The 27,144-nt window shown below is 36.0% G+C and overlaps 2 protein-coding genes across 2 annotated transcripts in view; both read right to left on the bottom strand.

Moving 5' to 3' along the window:
• Positions 1-250: 250 nt before the first annotated feature.
• LOC140152216 (E3 ubiquitin-protein ligase TRIM17-like) lies at positions 251-1,117 on the bottom strand. The gene has a single exon (XM_072174515.1). The coding sequence runs from the start codon at positions 1,115-1,117 to the stop codon at positions 251-253; it is 867 nt and encodes a 288-aa protein (XP_072030616.1).
• A 13,161-nt stretch (positions 1,118-14,278) lies between these two features.
• The window catches only part of LOC140153183 (fermitin family homolog 2-like), a 135,913-nt gene continuing 123,047 nt past the window's right edge, over positions 14,279-27,144 (bottom strand). The window contains 2 exon segments of the mRNA XM_072175855.1: positions 14,279-21,310; positions 22,541-22,717. Of these exon segments, the coding sequence (XP_072031956.1) occupies positions 21,020-21,310; positions 22,541-22,717 (468 nt within the window). The 3' untranslated portion in view covers positions 14,279-21,019.

Raw genomic sequence — 27,144 nt, 5'->3', positions numbered from 1 at the left:
TACCTATAATTGGCGAGTCAAGTTTGTCACCGCGCTCGCTATACACATACGTATGTTAAAGTTGCCATGGGAGCTGCACATGAGTGCAATGGAAAATTGCAATAGTCTTTTTTTCAAAAATAGCAAAAATAATCAACAGTTATTGACCAATCAAATGGCAAGAATCTTTGTACGAGTTATATAAATTATAATATATTATTTTAGACAAATCATACAAAAATGTTACAGATCATTTGTTTCAGGTTAAGCTCTAGTTCTCTTCAACACAACCAATGTTTATATCAGGTGCAGGTTGAGGATTAAACCGTATTGCGTTATCATTGATCTCCTTCGGTGGATCATGTCGTTTTAATTCTTCCATCTTTGCAATAAGAGTATCAATCAAATACAAGTCAGTGTCACCATCGGGTCCTGTCTGTAAAGCCTCGTCACATTGGCTCTGAACTTGATCAATTTCTTGCACAAATCTCTGTGCACGCTCTTTTTCCGATTTGACCAAATCAAGTTGGGATTGTTCAAATTGGTGCAGTTCTTGCATTGAACGTTCTCCTGCTTCATCGATTGGCTTCTTGTGCTGTTCAACAATTCGGTGAATTTTTTTCTCTTCGTAAGCAACTGCAGCATCCATTTTTGATTCCATCTTTGAAAGCTCATCTTTGCGCATTTCCCATTCTTTGAGTCTCCTATACAGCTTTTCAGTGCGTTTTGTGATTTTGATGTGAAACCGTTGTTTATATTTTGTCAATTCTTCAACTTGGTCGCCTTCATGATCTTTCAAGCAAAACTGGCAGATAGGTTTAATACATTTTCTACAGAATAACTGCATTGGTTCATTATTATGATCCAAACAGCACTCAAATCTTTCTTTCGCTAGTGTATGCTTCCGATGCTCTTCTGCCAGATTCATAATTCTCAGACTTGTTCTCAGTGCTTCAATCTTACCATTGGGTACCTCGGTTAAAGTTCGACACTCTGGACAAGAAATACAACCAAGTGTCACTATCTTTTGAAGACACTCTTTGCAAAACACATGTTGACATCCGATCATTTCTTTAGGTGGATTTTCACTTGTGAAAATTTCTATGCAAACGCAACATTTTAAATGATCCTCAGCCATTATTGCAAAGGAAACTAGCCCAGAACTAGCCATTTTTATGAATAGTAAATAATTACTCAGTAGCGGTTCATATCATCCTGTTTGGACTATATAGTTATCAGTCATAGATGTTTTTGACCTGAATGGGCGTATGTACAAAGTCCAAACAATGGTCTGTTCTTGAGCTCTAAAGTCCAAACAATGATGTGTTCTTCAGCTCTGAAGCCCAAATGGGTGTATAATTTACACACTTTACTTCACGCAAAATATTTCCACCAAGTTTTCTCTTAATACTGCAGCTTTATCTTCACTCACAAATGTAATGTCATAAGCATCCCCGTGATTTTGATCCAGTGCAAATTCTCTCAGACATTCACCATTGTTTGTGTATTGTCCAATTAGAGAGTTGAGACTATGTTTCTGCACGACAAAGATTGTGTGTGAACGTGAATGAAAACATAGTCCATGTGGTGACTCGATAGAAATAATCTTGGTATCTTTGTTTGATTGCAAATCCAATATGCAAAGCTTGTTTTTTATGGTGTCACTAATAGCTACCGTTTTGCCATTGGTTGCTATGTAACAAGGATGGACAGAAATTTTCATAGTTTCTGGTCTTGACTTGGTTGGGTCGACAAGTGATAGACTACGACGTTTCTTGTTTCCTAAAATCATTGTTCCATCTGTAGAAATTGCGATGCAGTCAACTAAAAATGCTTTCTCTCTTCGAAAGCTGTGTCTTCGTGACAGAGATCGTTTGGTGCCAAATGATGGGACAGTGGGTAGATTGACGCATCTTGCGATTTGATTTTGATGCTCCCCCGATGACGAAAACACCTCTACATTTTTACCACATGCGACTACCAGCTCTCCATTGGGATTTATTGCCATATCAGTTGGTTTAACGGTTACTCCTTTCAGCTCAAAATCTTTACCAGGTTTATAGGATCCAGTGGCTTGATGAAAAGTGTGGATTTGAACAGTTTTAGCCACATCTAAAACAACTAGCAATCCTTGCTGAGCTGATGCAATACTGGTTGGTCCATGGAAAGTTTTTGGTAAAGTAGCGAATGTAGTGAATCCATATTTATGCTGCATTCTCCTCCTTGATTTAGCACCGGATGCATGGGCACTTAGGGGCCACTTGGTTTGAGCTCACCTAAGTTGACGTGATCTTGGGCTGGAGTGGGGATGAAAAACACATTCTTAGTAGATAGATCAAGGTCAGAAAGCTTCTCTGTGAGTAGATCCTCAACTTTTTTAAGTCGCTGTTTCCCTATCTCCGTTCTGTCATCGTGCTCATCAGCTGTTACAACTTCTTCCATTTGTCCAATTTTACGATCGATTTGAGATTTTCGCATGGTTATTGGATCAATTTGTAGTTTTGCTTTCCGATTTAATTCTGCCACCATCTTCATACCATTTGCGTCAATTTGGTCTTTATGCTGTTTGATGCATTCATTGATTCTCTTCTCTTGTGCTTTTATAGCTTCATCTAGATCCTTTTCAATATCTGAATCCTGTACATACATCATACAGATCTCCCACGGATCTCGCAAATCATTTGACACCGATAGTAATTTCTGACGCTGCTCTTCTTTAAATGCCATCAACCCCGGTTCCTCTATTTCATGCGTGCCGTGGGTCTGGAATAAGCAGAATTTACAGATGAAATCGTGACAAGATTCACAGTACATGGAAACAGCGCAATCTCTATGGCGTTCACAAGCTCTTCTTACAGTCCTCAATTCAATACTTCCTTCATCAGGCAGGTGGGTGGCCTTCCCACATGACGGACATTTTATATGTGAAGCTCCCGTTTGTTCTTCATGAAAGGCTAGGCATACTTGACAAACCATGTGAGAACATGATAACTGCTTGGCTATATTTGGTGGAATGAGTTTAGCTGAACAGAGCAGACATGTCCACCTATTGATTCCTAAGAAGTTGGCCATTTTGGCAGCTTGGTAAGATGAATGGTGCGTTCAGAATTTTACACAGTACAACATAATGGAGTGTTGCCAGATTAATTTGCATGATCAAAATAGAGATAGAAACACCCAAAATTGAAATGGTTTATAGGTTTTATAGGTGAACGGCAGCATTATATGTTTGGTGATCAACACCAAATACTGATAAGGCAGAAATATATTTAAATAAGCCAGAGAAATGACCTTTGTCTAGCCGCAGATCATATTAGAATTTGATATCTATTGTTTATACTAGATAAAAGTAACCAAGCACAATAAGTCACAAATGTGACACTATCTGCTCCATGGGTGCCAAAGGAGACATTTTTGAAAATTAAGTTACTATAATTACTACCTTATACAAACATTTGGCTATCAAATACTGAACATACCAAAGGTCTAGTATACTTGGTTGTAAAGTTATGAAGTTTTATGATGTCTATTTTCTTATTTATTTTATTGTTTTCTTACTCCATATTTTTGGCTTTATCTCAATTTCATATTTGCCACCTTTGGCCCCCATGGACCAGATAAATTGCAAACATTTAAAGAGATATAGTCAAGAGAAGTATGCAGTTTCTTTTGTTTTTTACTGTTCAAGCTAAACAAGAACCTTTCATGCATCCCAACAAAATTAGATTTTTGATTTAATTTTCAGTAAATTAAAAAGTCAAAATTGAATATGGTTACAATGAGAACTGCCTTTTTGTAATAAGTGCCATCTCTATTTTGAGTGTTGGAGCAAAACATAGGGAGAGTCCCTTTTATGGGGACAAACGAGGGACAGTCCCTATTTATGGGAACAAACAGGCGGTGATGGAAGCGATATTGCCAATTTTGAGGTCGCCATTGGATTAACACATAATCATGAAATCTTCACAAACAATTCTAAATTTGTTATGTGGTGTCAAAGCAAAATTATCTTACTCTAAAACCGTCGAGAATGCGAAAATGTACCACACTGCAACTTGTTAATTTTCCATTTGTAATTACTAACCGTGTATTTTGAATGGGGCTGTCAGCCCTGTATCTTCGCCAGCCTCGTACGTCATGTGTTGCGCTTCCTATGCCGCCTGGGAACAAAGTCCCTATCCTAGCAAGTAGTGATGGTAGATAGAAGTAAAATAACATCAAGATTACCCCTTGCCCCATTACTTCATTAGGTCATAGCATACAGATCTTGACTCTGTATATAAGGCAAACTGGAGACATTTTCATTGCAATTAGAGCATTTGGAAAATTTTACCACTACAAATTTTGTTTTTACCCTTTGGACCTATTTTGACATATATCTCATTTAATTTGGCCCTTGTGTGACCTTTGACCTCAATAACCCAATTTGCTCCCTACAGATTCGATTCTGAATCTACACACCTCTGGTTGTTATTTAAAAGAAACAAAATTACATCAGTGTGCAACTTCACACCTATAAGGCCATTTTCCTCGACTAACATTACAATGAGCCCTTCAAATGATTCCTGGAGATGTAAACATCTAATTTCATCGCCAAATGCCTTTCCTTGTTGGTGGTGTTTTTGTTCTAAGTGTGTTGTATAGCTTCATAGGGGTAAGTTTGAAAGAGGATGGCCAAAGTCACATAATCATGTACTTCCAAACTTGTATTATTAGGGAAACCACTTTGGGTTAAAGGTGTTTTAGTGTTTTCAGAGTTAGGATGAAATAGGCCAACCTTGCAATTTGCAGAACTGAATTGGTCACTCTTTCTTGATGTCTGATGATATAGGACAAAATATGTTTAAATGTTTTTAAAGGAATATGATAAGGAAAATTACCCTTTGCACCTGTATTTTGAACCCTTCATAATAACATGTATATATTCACTGCCTGTATGAGAATAACATGATCTGATGATATGATCTGATTAAAGACCAAAGTCAGCTTTAATGATACCGAAATATAGGCAAATATTAGGAGCAAAATTCAATACATAATATGAAAATTAAAATAATGAAGTTCATAATTTTGTAAGCAAGTATGCCAAGGATATGGGGATTTCAACATCCGGGGATGAAAGTCCACTTTAGACAATAGGCCTGAAAAACAGCGTGAAAAGTACCAGAATGGCCTCAAAATGGCCTGAAAAAAACACAAGAAATTGCATAAATCTGAACTACAAAAAAGCCTGAATTCATGTAAAAGCCTGCAAACTTTACATCCCTGATTAACATCTGGGCCATATGGAAGAACAGGGGAATACTTAAATTTACCCCTGAATATGGACCCAGTATAAAGAAGAAATAAACAAACAAACAATCAGTAATGAAGCTTGGGTAGGCCTACTGAGCAAGTTAGAAAGTCAGAATGTCCATCTTTGGTCTGAGTAGATTAGATCAAGTCAATGTCATCAGAGGTCAACAACATCAGTACCCACAAAGGCATATGGGATTTATAAAAACTAGGTCTTGGGGCTTGTCACACTATTGTGTCACACTGGATCGAACCAGTTTGCCGATGGAAGGTGGGCATGTTATAAACAAACCGTTCAAACCCAAGGGAACGTCCTTTATTATTATAATACTAGTTCTTTGTTATTATTTACCTAATCCTCTTATGCCGTCTTGGCAATGGATGCCTGGATGTTTATGATGGGTTTTAATCGATTGGCTGTCACTCAATTAATATTTAGTTATTATTTAGTTATTTTGTTTACAGTTATTTTATAATTTTCAGTGGAGAAATAAGTTTGATAATTTTATTAAAAATAACACGATTAAAATAAATGGGATGAATGTTTTTTTTTTAATGTTTTTTTGTAATCAATATTATTTTTAAATATTATATTACTACTATTTATTATTATTTATTATTTATTTATATTATCTATTATTGTTATTTTTATTTATATTATTAAATTATTATTATAAATATTAATCATTATTTTTTTTTGTTATTATTTATTATTTATTATTTATTATTACTAGACCTAAAATTATTATTACTATTTATTATTTAATATCATCATCTTATTTTTAAATTTTAAAATACAATTAAAAAGTAGGCCTACACTGAATTCATTTCAGATTTTTCTTTATCTTTTTCTTTTTATAGGCCTTTTCGTTTATTTGTACAGCTAAGTATAATATATTATTTGTTTATGTCATTATTTTTGTTAATTTCTTCAGGTAACTTTCATTTATTTATCATTCATGAATTAATTTAAATTTATTTAGATGGTACTGTAGGCTAGCATAGTAGCATGATTTTAATTTTATAAGTTTGTCATGATTTATTAAAATGACGACTTTGTTTATTATTTTACATGATAAATCTCTAGCACTAATAATTCCTGTATTTTTTTATATTTTTTTTAAATCATAATATCATGATTCATTTTCATTTATAATAAATGTATTTTTATTTATTTTTAAATCTGCTAAAATAATGTCAGCTAACCGTGGGTGATGGTAGGCCCTACTCAAGTACTTGTGGCTTTTGATACCACCGAATAATCGAAGTCAAGTGGTGACTTCCATATAAGGCTCATATATAATGGACGTTCCCTTGGGTTTGAACGGTTTGTTGTTATAATAGGCATGTTGATAGGCAAAGGAATATAGGAGTATGAAGAACAGGTAAACGGCATGAGTAGGACACTCTTGGACTTCAATATGTGGTCAGTTTGCTTATCATTGTGATTTCAACATGACAAATACCCGATTACTATGAACCACCCTTACATGAAGCATCCTATCAGGCCAGCGGTACTCCAAACTGCCTATACCGATTCTGAGGACAAGAACTGTGTAACAGTCGTGATCCCCTTCTTTGTTTTGCAGCCGCTAGCCGCCAGGTCATGGTCTGTCTGCATGACAAACAGTGCAGGTCAGTCAGGGTTGGAGGACAGTGGGCTGTGCACCACCCCTTTTCATAATAAAGGTCTGGTAATCACTTTTTGTACTGCCGATATGCAGCTGTCAATCACAGGCTGTCTGCGTGGTTTACTTTGCGAGGGCAGCTTTAACAGCCCAAGCAAAGTAAATCATGCAGACGCATTGGACGCAAGTTGTTAAACGTTGATGAACAATAGCGAAACATGACTGAATCCCTTTCAACAATGAAAACAAGCAAAATATCATATAATTATTTCATGAAGAATTTCAGTTAATTATTGCCACTAAGTCTTCAGTGATATCTCTGTTGATATCATCAATAAAACTACAGAATAAATCTGCAATGTTTAGCCGCTACATCCAAAATACTGAATTAACTTTGATCAGCTCGTAATCGGCGGGCCTTATAACATCACAGATTAATATCAATATATTTTATTTGGAGAATCGTCTTGTTACATCTCACCAGAAGCAGGACAAATTATTAATTCAAGTCCTATTCTTTGCGTACTTTCTTCAACACACAAAATATAGACCAGGCAAATCAACTATCACTCTTAAAGTGGGTCTACTTTTCGGCGTAGTGGTAAAAAGCCTAAAAATGCCCGCCAATTACGAGCTGATCAAAGTATAGGTGTGTATAAACACACGGGTCAGGCATGACAAATTTTGCTCGCAAATTTTGCTCGCAAACTTCCATTAACTTGCATAAAGCTTTTATGGCGGGCACAAAAGGAGAGGATGTACTTTTACGTAGATTTGGGTAATCTTTTGTCAGCTGAGAAGCAAACAAAAGATTACCAAAATCAAAGTAGGCCTACGCCCTCTCCTTTTGTGCCCACCACACTTCAAAAAAGGTTATTCACGTATACCCTACTGTAGGAGTATGGACCGGGAGTATGGATTCATCACAGATTGACAACGGTTGGCTCCTGTACAAAGATTGTCGAATGATCACAATGGTATGCTAACAGCTAATTGGCTGCTTTGTTTCACAGGGAAGTGTCATAGACTCTGCACTGAAAATACATACCACCAGTTCAGTCTGGGGTAAGCAGATTAACAGGTAAATTTTCACAGGAAAATTTTCTGGACATGTGACCAATGCGTATCAATGTTAGTGTAACCTCGAGCCTGATCCCTGACCCCCGGCGGTGACCTCGCTATTCAAGTCTTAGTTATTTTGAATTGGAATAGTATTTTTGGCCGCAGTTTCGATAGAAATTCGTGCATTGCAAAATTATTGAAAATTATGCAATCTTAATTTCTTCAAAATATCATCAAAACATAATTTCAAAAATATATACCTACGGAAAAAAATATTTATCTACGGAAACTCTTGTTATAACATTATCAACTTCCGACAAGTAACTTATTTTACATCCAAGAAGAAATTCTTCCTATTCAAATACATTGGAAGACCACCCGCTGCGCTCGGGGTCACATTCCATAATGCTAATATGTCTGTGCCCATGGGTGTCACGTGTCCAGAAAATTTTCCCGTGAAAATGTTCCTATTAATCTTGACTGGTAAGTGGGGAGGGATTTTCATGGGGTTAATTTTGCAGTGACCAGGGTCTGGTAGATAATGTTCACTTGTGAATGCCTGAATGGGACAGGAGGGAAAAATATGTCCTGCTTGTCTTTGTTAATTCCTATAGAGGCCTTGCATGTGACATATCATCCCGTAAATAAGGCAGACTACTCAATGCATTCAACAAAAGCATGATTGCAATCTACCGTGGCAATTCATCTCACACACATAACCCTGCACTAGCTACGATCAAATAGGTTGATGACAACATTTGATTGAATGGACTGCACTCCGCCATAACTACGGTGAAGGACACCGTCTCAAATCCTTTGTTTGGAGCCAATCGATAATTTCATGCAGGGCCTCTATATAGAACAGCTTCTGAGAATATTGATGCGGAACTTTTTCCTGTGGTGTAAGTAAATTAAGGGGTCGGTCACCCACCTTTACACAGTATTGAGACCAAATCAGACACACCAAATCACATTATGAATATGAGGAATGTCCTTCTGATGTCAAATAATAGTGATATTTTGAAATATGCGATATCATACATATAATTTATGGCAAATTATTAAAAATTGATATTTTTGATAAAAAGTTCTTTTTGGGAAAAACATGTCTTCAATATTAAAGGTCAAATTTTTCATATGTTGGACAGCTTTTCCTCTCAGCTACATTTAAGTACACATCATTAGATGGTATTAAAGTTTACTTTAAGGACTGATAAATATCAAAAATACCTATTTTTAATAATTTATCATGGTATTTGTATCGTATAGCAAAAAATTAGAAATCACAATTATTTGATATCATCAGTACATTCCTTGTATTTAGAATGCAATTTGGCATGTCTGATGTGCTCTCAGGTCCCACAAATATTCTGTGCAAATGCTGCTATCCCAGCCCTTAAGGAAGGCATTCCTTCTCTGCTTCAAATATACAGTACCCAAAATAAATAAGGTACTAGTTCTGGCAAAATTCTACTAAATATCAGAATTGCCCACAAACTGTTCTGTTATTGTCAATTGAAGACATTACTGACTAAATTTGATTCCAGAAAACTGGAGATGTGTTTACAAGAAATGTCATCACACAAAGTTGCAATCCCAGTTGATTTTTTTTCCAGATTAATTACAGAGAGTTGTATTGATATCCACACAACACCCCATTGACATTAGCTGTGTTCACACATGCACTTATTACCGGTAATATTTTATCTAGGCTTATGTCCGATCGAATTAAATATTTCCGCTAATCCCTTAGCGCGTCCACATTTGTCGGCAATAGCGCTATACGCTGTCGAGGTTACGTAATAATCGGATTAACTACCATAGCAATAGGTGAATCGTGATGATTACTTGCACCTGTAAGATTAGTATATTTGAAAAGACCAGTATTGTATTCAATCTATATGTTCAAAATTGTTTTCACCTATTGCTATGGTAATTAATCCGATAAATTGCGTAACTTCGCCAGCGTATGTCCGACGTGTTATGTCTGATAAGCCTATTACCGGTCATAAATCCCTCCTTTCTACATGAGCATCATCAGAAAATTTAACCCGATTTTAAATTTTTTCACTTTCAATAAACGCCCCTCTTTAGAAAAAGTTACAGACAATGCGGTAGGTATGTCATGTAAGAAAAATGCAAATTCAAAAGTTCCAAAATTCAGACCAATTTTGTATTTATGTAGGTTCTATTATTATTGTTATTATTATTATTATTATTATTATGCTTATTATTATTATTATTATTATTATTATTATCGTTATTATTATTATTTTAGTTTGAGTAGTCCCATTTTACAGTAGACTTGAAAGTCTTTGAAAAAATGACAAAAATAAAACAAGAGCACCACTGGTGCTGTAGCTCATTTGTTATGGGTTATAGTCAGGAATACCATGCGTAGCTATGTATAGCCATGCATAGATATGTATAGCCATGCATAGCTATGTATAGCCATGCATAGTATAGCCATGCATAGTTATGTATAGCCATGTATAGATATGTATAGCCATGCATAGCCATGCATAGCTATGTATAGCCATGCATAGCTATGTATAGCCATGGATAGCTATGTATAGCCATGGATAGCTATGTATGGCCATGTATAGCCATATGTAACCATGTCATGGCTATGTATAGCCATGTATAGCTATGTATACAGGGCTGCCAACTTTGAAAAACACATTTCAGTATTCTCAAAATCACCATAGTGCTGTGAACAAGCACAAATCAGCATTTTGAAAATATACTTACTGTTCTCAAGATATTTATTTATTCAAGGCATTTATTTATTTGTACCTTTTGCTTGTCGAGTATCCTTTGATTTTATTTTGTTTAATACAGTTTTGTTTGTATATTTAATGTCTTGGATGCACCATCGGATAGATGAGTGCCACTGATGTAAAAGCAATTTCCAAATAAAAACTTGAAACTTAAAAACTACAACACTTTCATGGTAAATGAAATAAATAAATAAATAAAATTTTGCACACACATCTAATTTTCCTGACTTCATATTTCAAACAAGTGCTCCCTTCAATCTTCAGAACAGGAAAAGGCCACTAGCCTAGTGTTTACCCCAGCACTTCCCTGTTCAGACTTTCTGTTTGTCTGTTTTGTAATGTCAGAGAGGGGTTGTCATGGTCCCATATACTGATATACTAGGCCAGTGCCAGTCAAAAGGACATTTCACCTTGAATAAATGTTTACATAACTAATTGGGTCAAGATGTGTGATATAAAGTGTAAATGAGTGAGATGTTTGTTCATAGTCAGGGTTGCCAACCAACAATTTGGTAGCCCAATTAGTTCTGATTTGGGAGAATTTGAGACACTATTTGCTCATGGCTCGTGCACAGAAGTAAGGGCCTATAGACAGCACAAGCCCAATTGGTGCTAAAAGCAACACTGAAAAGCAGACATTGTAGCCGCACTGAAACAGTAAAGTTCAACATCTCATTTACAAATTCGCACGATCAAGGAGTTTGTACAGTGTTTGTAATATGAAAAGCACCACAAACAGTCTGCATAGGAGACTATTCCATGAAATTTGGTAGAACTTTTCGTAAGAAAATGCTCCAAAAATGATACTTTCCGTCCGAATTTTTTTAGCTAAATAAGTAACAATCATTAACCATCATGCAAAGATCGCCGCCTCAAATTACCAGATCCATTGCTCAAACGATGTAGAAAGAGAAAGAAAAAAACATACAGAAAAATGGATCATGCCTAGAGTTCATTGTGCTAACACAATGAGCTAAAAATAACAATGACTCCCATCATCATGCTATTTTTTTCTTGGGGGGTCCCAAATTTACAAAAAGTCGGCTTCAATAACATTTGCGACCTCCCCTATTTCGTCAGCAAAGATTTTATGACCCCCCCAACAGGCATCAGTCTTTTGGAATAAAATAAACACACTATCTGTAGTCATGTTGTGTTGTGACTCCTACATTTTGGTCATCAAAATATTTTATGACACCCCTATTTTTCTTTCCAGTATATTTGGGACTCCCTAATCATCTTATAAAATCCAATTACATGCCTTATCATGCTTATGGCTTAATAAATGTCATCTCCATCTACTTCCAGGGCCATACTGCCCCCCCGAGCCCTCTGGAGGGTTTACATTTGCTACCCCCCAGAAACTTGTGTAGATCATCCCAATAAGGATGGTCAATTGCTCCTGCGCCTGAACTTTTTACCCGATCATGGAGGGTGCGATGGAGAGTTTTCAGTTCCTTTATCTTAGCATGTATCTGCTCCGCCGACCGTATGGGGATCCCCCTTGTCATGTAATAGCGTGGCTATCTCCTCCCAAAGCTTTTTTTATCCCAGAAATACTTTCCGTGTCTCTCCAAATTTTGAGGATAACCAATGTTCCCTTGTCATTCCAATTGACCCCTCTATTGCGTTTATTTATATTAATATTTGCAGCTGCAGCCATCACGCAGTAAATTACTCTGCTCAGTGGCGTAGATTTCTTTTTGACATTGGGGGGATGGAGTTGGAAAAAAAATTTCAAGTATAGTCAATCCAGCACCTTTTGGCGACAGAATAAGTCTTTGGTTCAATTGTGCGCGAAGCGCGCGAACAATTTTGCTATTTTGAAGCTAAACTGATGAAATAATGGTGTAAAAGTAGAAGAAATGCGCGCGAAGCGCGTGAAAATTTACACTTTGGGGGCAAAAAATGGGCAAATATGAGGTTAATTTGGTCAGAAACCCATTATCAGGCGTCAACATGGGGGGTGATTGTATGGACCATCCCCTGGCAAAATATTGGGGATTTATCCCCCATCCCCGGATCTACGCCTATGACTCTGCTTAAAATTTTGCGCGAAAGTGATATACTTACAGTTATATCCGACAGCCCAATAGTGCTGCATGTCCACACGTAATTACTATTACCGGACGTAACGCTTCGATCGGTCTTAACAGCTCTTAACCCTGGTCATCTTCAGCCTTAAATTTTCGGATTTAAAGCACATTACGTCGGATATAGTAATTTTTTTATATCCGACGCTCATTCACACTGCCACTTATATTCGATACTATTACCGACGTAATTTAAGTCCGACTGTGTGAACAAATTGTCGGATTTAAAGCACATTACGTCGGATATAGATATATCCGACGCTAATTCACACTGCCACTTATATCTGATACTATTACCGACGTAATTTAAGACCGGTAATAAGTGATTTAAGTCCGACTGTGTGAACACGACTATTATCATTATTACTATACAGTTACACTCACTCATTGTCTGCTTGATTCACCTTATTGGTAAATCCCATAAACCTTCGCAGATGTCATCATTTGACGTCACGCCGATGTGCTCATCGTTACTGCGCATTTGAAAGCTGTGAAGAGTGCAGTAATGATGTACGTATCAGCGTGACAACACCAGAAGTCTACCTGCAAAGGCTTATGGGATTTATCGAAAAGGTGAATTCTCTGAAGTCATCCATATAATTATGCCAGTCCACCAGAGCTTATCTTTTTTAATCAATTTCAGTCAGCAATACCTCAAATTAAAGATAAATAAAAAATTAATTCTCATTTCATTTCAAATATTCCACTTTTTCAGTAATTTTGTATTATTATTCTTGTCAAGTAATTTGTACCTTCTTTATTTTGAGTACAGTATTATTTTTTTTTTGGGGGGTTTGACCATTCTGGATAACCCAAGAAAGCCTCTATTGAAGCTTATTTCCATTGGGGTCCATTTGAACACCGGACGGATTGGGAACAGTCAGGGGTTAACACCCTCCTCTTTTTTAAACTGGTACGTGTACAGATATGGTTCTCTGTACATGGGACCGATGGCTTAACATCCCCTTCGAAGGATGGAGTACTTTCTTGATTCATTTACCCAATTCAGAATGAATCATGGGGTGAGCAGTAGTCTGAATTTAATCCAGAGGTTGCCAATTAATTTCAGACATTTTTTCCCACGTCAATATCCTAGCAAATCTCCATCGCCGGGAATTGAACCCGGGATCTCATACACTCAAGGCAAGTACCCTAACCATTAGTCCACGCTCTCATAATTTCCCCAGAGAAGATATCTTACACTTCCCACAATACATTTCTTCTTTGTACATGTACTGATTTGCTATTCAGTGCAACATTGGTCGATAATAACAAAAAATAGGTCAATTAACAGAGCTCATCCAGATCTTGCAACTGAAGTATTTTTGTCACTATCGACCCTTGGAAAAATGCATTGTAGGAAGGGTAAGACATCTTCTCTGTTATCTCCCATTGTCCAACATAATACAAACCACAACAGAACAAAGGATAAGCAAAGATGTACATGAAAAGATAAAAATGACATTTTAATGCATTCAATCAGCTTGATTTTTGAATAAATAAATAACCACCAAAAAAAAATCAAGAAAAAAAATAAAAAAATTAACTAACTGCTTACATAATGTGTAATCATGATTTGACTAATAAAAATATGACCCAACTTAGGGGGAAACATGAAACAATTTGCAACAAGCCAGAGTAAGGTACAATTTCTGTCAAAAAATCTCAAGTTGACTCTTATTCTCGCTGTGTGCACTGGTAAATAATTGTTGCTAGGCCTAGGAGGCAATACTATATTATAATAATAATAAGCTAGTTGCAAAAATACAGGACCAAATATTATATTAGTCAATAAAATGAGTCAATTGTTACAAATTTTGGTATTACGAACAATATGTTACAAGTAAATATTACATAGCAATTCAAAAGATTTGTCGCAGACAACATTATATTAAGAACTGTCTTTTACCTATCAAATATTCTCATATTTTTACACAGTTCACTCTTTAATATATAAAAATGGCAGTATATCAAGCTCCTTTGCCTTGCAATGAGATTAGTCCTCATCTAAATTGTTATATTACATCATTTTTTCATACATACTAGCAAATTGCGCTGGAGTAGACTTTGAAATATACAGTATTTTTTTTTGTTAATTGAAAATATTTGATTTGCAAGAGAGTCGTCTGCTAGTTTTTGTAACAGTAAATGATTAAAAAAACATGCTGAAAATTATTGTTAGTGGAATATAAACATGGCACGTCATATCCCCATTTTTTATAAATCTGGGTTTTTTCCCAAAAACCAATAGCAATAACATCAGCAAGTTCTCATATAGAAAAATAAAGTGATTAAAATACTACCTTCTTTTTGTTTTACATAATGGTATACATGAATAGCTTTTTTTAAGCATAAAAACGTGTTTCTTCTCTCCAGGCGATATTGTTGTATTATGCTTCACAAAATGTACAATATTGTGTGGCGTACATGCTACAAAAACTGGTTATTAACAAATTTTAGCATTCGTAAAGTGTTTGAGTTCAGTAGTACAATAATTAGCACGTAACCTTGTTTCTCTACACTTATAAAAAGCTTTTCTCTCAAGTTAGTCAATGGCAGCATATGGAAGGTTAACATAAGAACTAAATATTAAACACATAGCTACAGCAAAAAGGTAGCAGTCAAAACAAGAAAGATGTACACAACTATAACTGTACTTAACAAAGGCCACCCCTGTGACAAGGTTGGTTCAATGTCGGCTTTTACAAGATTGAAACCTATTACCAATTCAAGCATCTATCACTCTCATTTCTTGTTGCAAAGTCCATAATCCATATCTGTGGTATATGATGGTGAAGAACTTGCAACACTGTTCTGTGTACTCAATAGAACAGTATTCCCAGGGGGTAATGTTCTAATTCTTTCCACTTGTATATCCACACATGGGACTTTATACTGTAAATTGAGACTGTCACACACTTAAATTGTGCCCCATTCAAATGAATGCTTTAGCTGTGAGGCATCGTGAAGACACCGGAGTTCCCTTTCCCTCTACTGTCGCTAAGGGCCAACATCATCCCATTTTTTGTCTGTTTTACTCATTTGTCTTTTGCTTGGTGTATAAAAGAACAGGAAATAGGGTTATACACAGCCAGAACATGCCAGCTGATTTGATTTCAATTACGTATTTGATCAACTGGGGCCACTTTTTTTTATATATATTTAAATGTCACTAAATTCTAAAAACATCTTGACAACTGCAGTGCAAAACACTACTGAGAATATTTTGTTGCATTTTATATTTTAAATTCCCAGTGCACCCACTTGCAAAATGTTTACTTCTTGAAACTTCTCAATTTATAATATGATTTTTTTTTACATCTGATATATTTTTTATTCGGGTAATCAACTGTAACTTCACACTGCTGCATAAAACCTGACAACAACACATCTAATTTTTTGCAACTTATAATAATGCAATATTGGCTGGCTTTTGTGCTCTGAGTTAACTAAATATCATTAATGTTCCGAGTTATATGCCATGTGTCAAGCATTGCAAGCGTGCACAGCGACTTGTTAACCTTTTACATGTACAACAGGGTGTCTTATGAGTCGTGTACGGCGGCGTTGTGCATGTACATTGTGCTAGGGGCACGCAATCGGGATCACAGAGCATACCGGAACTTTGAACATTTGTGATACTGAGTACATGTGTTGAATATTTCACTGCCTAAATTTACTCTGTGAATTGATTTTTTTTATGGCAATGCAATTCATTCGGCAGACCCAGTTAAAAAAGTCAAATCTTTACAAACATATTGTTTTTCAGGCATAACCATTTACATCAATTCTATAGCCTTACACAAAAGTTGAGTACAGATAAAATTCAAATAAAACGACAGCATTGTAGTATCTTTAGCCAGTTTGTACACTTTTCAAAATGGTTATTTCTTAAAAACTCATGAATTATGTGTGATTAAATTGGCCCTTTGTGTACAATTAAATATATAGTCTTAAAAAAAAGTAAGGTATAGTTTGATCAGCTCGTAATAGGCGGGAAATGTTAGGCGAAAAGTAGATCCATGTTAAGAGTGCTATTTAGTTGGCCTGTCTGGTCTTTATTTTGTGTTTAAGAAAGTAGACAAAGTATATGACTTGAATTAATATTTGTGATGCTTCTGGCGAGATGTCACAAGAAAATTCTTAAAATAAAATATTTTGATATTAATCCGTGATGTTATAAAGCCCGCCGATTAAGAGCTGATCAAAGTATAAATGTACAGTTGTGTAGCAGCAATGCTCCAAAGTGCCCATCTCTTTTACCATGGCGTTTTAGTCAGACTGAATTAACTTTTTGTGGTTGTTCGCCACTCCTCTGAGTCCGTTTGACCTTTCCAGAACAGAGGTTATAGGCCTTGTCTAAGTGCACAACACAAGAATGGCACTGCTGGGGTTCGAACCCGCAACCTTTCCGATCATGAATCGGAACCCAAACCACTACTGTGCCCACTATCAAAAACTCCATAAGAACAGGTGAAGTCTATATCTGACTGAATGAAAAAGAAATCACTTCAACTGACTGCTGAAAGTACTGCCAAATGTCACAAATCAGCTTTAAAAATTATTTTTTTCTTCTAATTTACCCGTAATAAGCTGCACAAATAACTAGTTTTCAATGCTTTTCCACATAACACAAAATCAGCACAAAACTTAATTAATTTTAAATGACAACTTGCTACCCAATGCATTTCACTTCTTTTTTTGCAGACTGACTATAGAGCATAAGGCACCCAAATATAATATAATTTCCAACAACTCTTAATAATGGTGTGTTTAAAGTATGTATAATAAATTTAAATACACCAAATTGAGTTTTGGAATTTAATAACATTTGATAATAATAATAATACAGAAATATAATTTCTAGCTGATACTCCTCAATTATGATCCACATATCATCATCTTTAAGACAAAGTTGAAGAACATACAATACAGTATGGAATCTGATCATCACTTACAATACCCATATAGCAAGACAAATTTGTAATTCACCTTGCTAAAGTTTGCTCGGCTTATATAAGGCGGAAAAAATAAGACTCACATATTGATATAGAATGGCATGCACGTAGTTGGGCGTAATGCTGACGCTAGTCGTGCATTGCGTAATGTGGCTGGCGTACGCTTATGTGAATTTACGCGAGCGAGAGTTGGGACTTTATTGGCGCGCTTAGTAACAAAAGCCTAATAATTTCTGCCTTATATAAGCCAAACAAACTTTATGCAAGTCCCTCAACTTTGCACTTAAGGTTAGTAATATGCGGAAACTAGTGAATTTTGTACAGACTGTAGAATCCTCCTCCCTTCTTCTAGTTTCACACAAGTGAGCTTTATTTCATTAAATTACATTTTGCTTTATTGAAAGTTAACTCATGATGCTATTATAGCTCAATTAAATTTGGCAATTGCAAACTTTACCGGAATTCTGTAACATTACCTGTGCAATGGCATAAACAGTATAGAGTGAGGAGGCCTCACCCTTAACCCACCACCTGGAACTAACTGGCAATGTAAGTGTATATGAAAAAGATCACATTTCACCACTTGGATACCAAGTTTGCCCCCCTCCCGCTTTGAATTCAAAAGTCTAGTTACACAGCATGTTATGTCATGTGCCATATTATATAAGGCCTAAAAAAAATTGTTTGATTGGCGTAACCCGGCCGACCCTAAAAGTAGGCCCGATCCTGACTTGTTTTTTGTTATGTAACACAAAAATTAAAAGGGAATAAAATTAATAAATTAAAAAAAAAAAAAAGAAAAAATGTTCAAAGGCCTTTTGCAAATGCAATTTACACAATTTAGAGCTTTAAAAGTTAAAAAAAATCCCTACCTACCTACTTTAATTTTCTTTTCATTTTACGCCAATGAAACCAATTTTTTTAGGCCTAATAAAATCAAAGCATGTCGATCTGAGTGCCAGATAGCCTCTTTACCAATGCAGTTGAAATGGGAAGGTACATTGTACCAATATTTTTTTTTGCAACACCAGATATACAAATTAAGCAACAGCAACATATGAGTCCTAACAATGCAATGATTGGGCACCATTTTCTTTTAAAATAGGTATATAGGAGGGGGTTAGTAGATAGGAGAAGTGAGAAATAAATAAATTCAACTTGGAATACCCCAATATACAACTTGAAAGCCATATAGCTTACTCTTTAATATATATGTTGTTATTATGTCATTAAAAACACAAGGGGAACTTTTTACAAACAATTGCAAAATATACCCAAGCTGGCTCATAAATATTGGCAAATCATACAACCACTTGAAGTCTGACAGAATGACATTAAAATATCCATCTTGATTGGAAATTGACATTGACATGGATAACCATGAAATCCTCTTGGCACACCTGTATTGGATTATCCAAATATTTTATGGACAAGATGAGAATCTTATATTGAGTATATGAATCTGAAACAATTTCTTCTGCAACAGACTTTTTTTGTCTCGATGGCTGGTAGCTTTCCTGTATGTTTGGTAAACTTTCTAAATTACATGCTTTACTGGCTGGTTGGAAGTTCACCTGCTCAACAAGACTTCAGTGTGCTGTGTAGCTAAAAGTTCCCATCAGGCTGGTAATTTTGATTGCTAAGTACCTAATTAGCTGTTGCCAAATAAGACACATGGCCTAAAGTCTTTATGTCAACCTCGAGGCAATAAAGTAAAATCAAATTTTGTGATTTTCTCAAAAATTGCTCATTTTTGCACAAATCTGTTTTGCTAGTTGGATTGTGTTGTTTTCATCCTGAAAATGTATACTTTATTTTATTATCATTAAGTTTAGATATACAATATAAAAAAAACCAGTATTTAAATTACTGCCTCAAGGAAGGCATGCAGACTATAGTACCCAAGATCTGTGACGTGTCATCAATAAATAACATTCAACAGTAACCTTTTCTCCTGATAAAATAGTGACGTAAAGTGACTTTCCCAAGTGCACAACTCGTTGGCGCTGCAGGGATTTGAACCCTCCAAGCTACCTTGTTATTATGGGTCAAAAACCTTCAATGTTGCCCCACCTTGTCCTCATTAAGTATGAATAATTAACAAGGTTAAAATTTCCCCTCTGTTTGAAAATAATAGAAAGGAAAAAATGGAGTGATAGGATCGTGTTAACCCTTCCTTTGACAATGTATTCACTGAATATATTGTCCAAAACTCTGCATCATTTAAGTGAATGTATGAATGCGCTATATCATAATTAATTTGTCCCCACCCAACTTACAAGGTTCTGTTCATCATGCACAGAATTCACTCACTCAAAAACAAATGCAACTTGCATCACATCATATTTTATCATCTGTCAACAACAAAACTCTTCTTAATAATAACAATACCCGAGTTAGTATTAAAACATTTTTCAAAAAAAAAATTCTTGTATTTACACCACACCACTGAACATTTTCATCCAAGTGATATTACATAGTTGTGAACAAATATACCCCCATCCAGTACATACAATAAAACTAATATATATCAGGAGACAACTTAGTGCACTCGCTGTTTAGATTTGTGTATATAAAATTGAAGCCTTAGTAGCATTTGCAATCTGTACAGTTGTATTGTCTCTAGGCAAAAACAGTTATAATGCCAGCATAATTCTATTTACAAAATAAGAAACATATAATCGCCAGCAAAATACCATATATCAAATGCTGCTGTAAGGCGTCAAGGGGATGCGGCGTTAACCTCGCTTTGCAAAAAATTAAAGGTCTTCCAGTATTAATAAAGCTCAACTCAGTTTTGCGTTAACTCGTTTTGACTACTGATGTATGTGTTAGGCATGCGCTGGAGACTAGTCTCTATGCAGTGCTGCAAGGAACTTGAGTAGACTCTCTCTCAATCTCAATCATACTGTCTTTTTTTAATGTATAAAATTCGCAGAAGACAAGTTGATTTTTAGTTCTCCAATATTGCATACATCTATTTTGGTATAAATACCAAAATGCATCGGTTGATTCGAGAGGAACAACATCCAGATTCAGAACCAAAAATGGGGTAAAGGTTTGTGCTGTAGTTTGAAGATGACCACACGTCAAGTCTTGTAGGGTGCAAATTCCAGCTCGGCATCCAAATATGATAAGTATTATGTTGTCAGATTTCCAATAAAAACCAACCACCAAACCCCTGTATACAGGTTACGTAAAAACCACACAAACAAGAGCTAGTCTCACACCCATCCTCCTGTCAGTTTGTGAAACATTTCTTCATTAAGGGTTTGGTTAGAGTCTAATGACCTCATGGAGAGGAAAATGTAGCCCCCTATGAACTCATGGACTACCTTACAGTCAGCGCTATGACATGAGAATTGGATGTTTTCATCCTCCATCTGAACGAGGACCTCTTTGACTTCCCAGTTGACGTGCCATGCCGTCATGGTGCTGTATCTCCATGTCTTTTGTGAGTCTCCCGAGTTAACATCCATCTTGATCAGACGATTGTAGGCCACACCAAGAAGTTCCTGGAGGAGAAGCAAGGAGAACACAAAATTATACATGGATTGAAGAAAATTGCAAAATGGTATTTCATAAAAATGATATTTTGGTTTTTTGTTTGATTTTTGCTTTTATTATTGAACATTTCATGATCCTTTAATGATTGTACAGCTGGTATCAAGCCAGAAGAAACAACCTCCTCATTTTTGGAGTCTCGAAACAATGTAAGAATGGTGCAAGTAAGTACCTTTAAATTTTATTGTCACTCAATCTAGCATTCTCATGACAATTATGTTTCTTTGATTTCCACTTGATCAAATTACTCCAAAAACTATCAAATCTATAGAATAGTGATTATTGGATTAGCTTATGAATTTCTGCTTAATTGCTGCCAAACTTTTGTTTCAGATATTTGTTTGTTTGTTGTTGGTTTTTTTACTTTTGATACGGTTGGGTGTGCGTAATTGTGGGAAAACACAAAGCAGTCTAATCTCATCGTAACATCATCCAAGCGGTTCATCTCTATTGAAAAGTGTATTCCCATGATTACACACTAACCCATACTGTAAAGTGGACTGCCATGATTGATTCATAAACTGAAGTAGTACAACTACTTACTACCACTAGCACAAACATCACACTAATACACAAAAACTCTTTGAAGATACTATTTTTTCTACTTGCTTAGTTTCCAAAGCAAGTACTTAAAGTTGGGATCTCACAAACTGATGTTAAAGTTCTGTTCTAACACCATCTATCACAACTTCCAAGAATATTTGACAGAACATTGTATGCTTCAAGCTAATCTCCAAGAGACGCATTTGTCACCAAAAGTCTAGTTTCACTAACTCTCACATCAAATGTCAAATTTCAACTTCTAAACTGTTCAAGCTTTTCTACAGTACGATACCAAATCTCCTACACTTTAGATAATTCAAGTGAAGTAATATATCTGTACAAAGTGGTTATTTAACTATTTGCTCACTAGTAATTTGGTTTGTCAAGCTGATACTAAATAAAGTGTACCACTCAAATCTCACTGGGTTTATTTCCCACAAGATCAAAATTGAAAGTATTCATCTGCACAAATGCACTTTTTCTCAACTTATACCACCACGCTGCATACCAACTGCAATTCCTTCATGGCCGCAAAATACCGTAATTAATAAGCTACTTTGTCGTGAGCTACCATCATAAACCCCCGCAAGATTTCAATCCATGCGTTTTAACATGTTAATCTCTTGGTGTTTTTACACGTTTTTAATTTGTTGTTCTAACTCGCACCTCTTTCCTGCAGTTGCTATGAATTTGACGACAAAGTAAGTGATTCCATACTCGGGCAGGGCCTGCCAGGCTTTGATGTAATTCCATTTGGCATCCATTAGTGACATCCTTTGTACGCTAGCATGGGCCTCTAATATCCTCGAAGCGATCTAATGTGAAAAGGAAAGAGACAAAAATGATGAAAAGTATAAAATAAGAACCACATAAGCTCTACCAGTTTGGTACTCAAAAGGTTATTTCCCCCGATACGATGATGGGATGAGATAGAATTTACCTAAAGGATGAGATGATACTATACGACAACCAGGTGAGGTGACCATGGATTGTGCTCGGAGGAGATAACCAGACAAAAACAATACAACCAATTTAGATGTGAAGCAATGTCATACATCGCATATATCTGGTTTCCTCCTTTTTTTGCACCAAGGTATTTTTCTACCAAAAGAAGTAGGTTGCTTCTCTTGTGGCAGTAAGGTCTAGTCGATGTTAAAGCTACAATGGTTTCACATTGTATTATTTGTCATTGTATTATACTATGATCAGCTTATAATAGGCGAGAATTATTCGGTTTTTGTTACTACATTAGTCAATAAAGTCCGCCCAGCTGTGTGTACACCATTCTATATCAATCCACAATGTTATGAGTCCCACCTATAACGAGCTGATCAGAGTATAGCTTGCTAGCTATGTAACAAATGGTTAATATCAAAATCACTGTCATTAAAAATCCTGAAATAACTCTATCAAAATCACTGTCATTAAAAATCCTGAAATAACTCTATTTTTAAATTCAATTAATAAATATTAATGCTATTTACGGTAATAGTTAAATATTTTAGGCAGACTATAGTGCTCAAACTTGGTTTTCTAAAATCTAACAAATCTTCACATAAACCACAAGGAACATTTTCAAGAAAATACTCTAATTTCTTCATATTGTAGAACTGAAAAAACTCATAATATTTGTTTCCAGGAAGTCATATAAGTAGTTCTCAAAAAAAAATTGATTCAACATCACAGCTTATTGCATCATTGAACAAAACCTGAAATGGTACACCATCCCTGCTCTGGGTTATTTTATCAAGTCACTGACAAATTTTCACTGTGATGCTAGACTTGAAGAGAAAAAAAAAAGAAAGTGTCCGTATAGATCAAGTCAACAACACAATATTATTGGCGCCATAAAGTAGCCGCCGGTCACGCTTCTAAGCTTCCTTAGCTGCGCCACGTAGCACACACAAGGCTACCTAGTTTTCATTAAGTGGAATTTCTCCAAACATCTTTAGCCATAGTAACGCATATAAAAGAACCAACCCATGCATGCATTCCGATACAATATCTCCCTACAGTAATGATTTCATATTTCTAGCCTGAAGGAAACTCTTGTTATAAGCGGAGGTATTCAGCCGCTTTAAGGGAAAAGGAAACTCAGTACCCGGTGCTGCCCCGCTATTCATCCCAGGCTAAGAGTGTGACCCATTATAGTCAACCCATCTCATAATGTGCAAGCCCATTGTACACCCTGGGGGAATACCACACAATGGTGACTCATACCTACTAACTCCTTACCCACTAACTGAAATTAATTTAATTAGTAAATTTCAGATTTTGTCATGAGTAAGTGACTGTAACTCTCAATACTGTGATTCGGAACATTTGTTTAAAATATATACAATGATGATTTTGTTTTAAATTAATTCCAAATATGCTTAAATATACACAAGCATCGTATACGCTAAATGGAAATTTATCTCCTGCTCACAGTTGTTCTTGAACCAAGTTTCATCATAAACGTTCACCTAAAACACACGACTTGTTAAAGTTGTGTTCTTAACTGGAAATCCCACAACAATTAGTCGCCTCATAAAAACATCCACTTCACACCTGTTCCTTCAATGGCTGACACTGGCCACATATCCTTAACATGTTATACGTAACCTTGACCAAATCCCTTAAGGACATGTGATCACTGGATTACCACTTCACTTAGGCCGCTAAGAGAACAGAAAAAACACTTTGCTTTGACACCGGAGAATAGTGGCCTATACCATCAAGAATCGATTTACAAGCTTACTTAAATCCATTACTTAAACCTGATCAACCGGTGAGCGAGTATGCACAAACGTGGACAAGTGGACAGACAATTACGATTTTGCTCATTTTGCCCAGCAAAATGGTAAACTGTCATCAATTATGGAGAATGGGAATGCATAATTAATCGCATTATTAACAATTGATTGATTTGGCTATCTGGAATTACAGCTTGCAACCGTTAAATACCACTGGTGAAGTTTGGTAGCCAAAGTTGTGACCCATAAACTTCTTGACCCCTTCTTGTCTTAAATTACCTTTGAACTCATCTCCCTTTCCTTTTAAAGTGTAGCCTCCAAAAAATATTTCCCATTCCGTCTTGAATTGGAGGATTTTATCATACTCTATTATTTAATTGTTTCTACCAAATGCCGATTATTATATGTCCGTAATTGTGTTCAGCACTATGGGTTAACATGATGAAATTCTAAAAGCAGAGGTGACTAAAAGGTTAACATTCAACTGAATGTCCTTGGAGGGCCAATTAATGCATGTGGGAGTTGCCCTGTGCTCTCAGAACATATCTAGGAATATTTAATGAAAAGTTGGATTTGTTTAATATTGCCGATTGATAAAGCAAATATTTGTTGAGATTTTTGGCAGGACAAGAGCAGACTATCAGCAAACATCTTGAGTTGAATCATTATTTCAAATCAATATGTTGGTAATTATGAAATTGATGCACAAATCAGATTTTCCAATAAAGACCATCAATGTTTGTCATTGGTACACATACAGTTAATATACGGCATAATAGAGAGGTTTGCTTGAGCAGACCTCAACTGCTCGGTCTGATTTCCATTGCATCGCAAATCCACTACTTCAATCACTAATTTCAAGTTATTTTCCCTATTGCAGTGCATATTTTCCCCCTAACACACTGTACTTATACAAAGTTCCCTCAATGATTTCTACAAACTTCTAGTTATCTAATGAAGAATATGTACAGACAAAACTGACCATTTGTGAAAAAAGAGGAAAATGCTTTTAAAAAAAAGAGGAAAATCTCAAATTGGGCTGAAAATAACAAATAATGCGTAAATTTCAGGAATAAAAAAAGAAAGAAAAGGAAATCAGCTTAAAAGAGGAAAAGTTTCAGGTCTGTAAATATATTTCCCAGCATATTTTTAAAAACCTATCAATTCGATCAATTCTAATTCAATCAAGCATTCCTTTGATAAGCTCTTTAGATAATTGCAATACTGGCCAATGATAAACTTCTGACCTCTCCAACCCAGCAACCTTTAGGACACAATATAATCTCTCCCCCTTAAATCCAGTGCATTACTCAAATTACAGGGGCACACACATGCACACAAACACATAGCTATCTGGCAGACCTCTCCTAGCCAACATAGAGATCTAATTATGACATAGCGATCTGCCCTCGGGGGTAAATACAAGGACCCATCTGACTCATCAGCCTACACCTCTGATATTAAGCAATTAGCGGCTTCTTACCCGAGCTAGCACAAATCATGTTTAAGAGCACTGCCCCGCAATGAGTAGCACTATCTATGCCCATCAATGTTGTGCTAATGACATCAAACCCCACGTAAAGGGCAATAGCAATAAGAAGCTGTAGATGGCCACCGTGTTACGATCATTCATCGATGATTTAATTGAGCGATTTATTTTTCGCCCCCTTGCTTCTGACATTTTGCTCTGCAATTGCTAAGCTTGAGTAACTATCAACTGTTAAGCATGTGTGAGTGGATGCATATGGGATCATTATTGGGTAATAAAAACTAATTGGCAATTCCTCACGTAGAGAATCCGCTTCCTCGTACCCTACATGTTATAAGACACGGGATGCATTTTACTCAACTTTATGACGCATCTTAAGTCCATTAGCCATCACCAAGTTCAATGTCCACACCATTGTAACCCTAATATATACTAGATACTGGGTTCAGGAGTGAAATGTGTTTAGAACTTGCAGTGCATCATGTGTGAGTGAAAAGCACCCCGGCCTTCCATTTGCAACCATAGGAGGGATGACTTAACAATCATTTCATGTAACTGCAAGGCAAGTGAAATAGAACCCTTGTGAGTCTTTACACTACAATTAACATCACTAAAATGGCCTCAAAAACTCTCAGAACTTAATTTCTCAGGATCTTTATGATATAACTGATCTACACAACATATCTTATTTAGGAAACCACTGCCAAACTGGTGATCAAAATTCACTGGGCAATGACACAAACAAATGCGGCGGTATTATAAAGGAACATAGAAACACTGGTCAACACTGAACACATGGTTAATGTATACAACATCAGCTGGGGCAGTTGGTGATCTATTTCTCCCTGTAACCTCTTCACACAAAATGTCACGATGATAGTTGGGGCTTATATCATAAAAGCAATTGCTATAATGTATTGAAAACATTTATTACATCACTATGCGATAAATGATCTAGTGGCTGCTACTCATATATATGCGAACAAAATCAGTTTGGTACCGACTGAAACTATGACTC

The sequence above is a fragment of the Amphiura filiformis genome, chromosome 5 (genome assembly GCF_039555335.1).
Source record: "Amphiura filiformis chromosome 5, Afil_fr2py, whole genome shotgun sequence".
NCBI lineage: Eukaryota > Metazoa > Echinodermata > Ophiuroidea > Amphilepidida > Amphiuridae > Amphiura > Amphiura filiformis.
The sequence above is the reverse complement of the archived record's forward strand: the minus strand, read 5'-3'. Positions and strand labels throughout refer to the sequence as shown.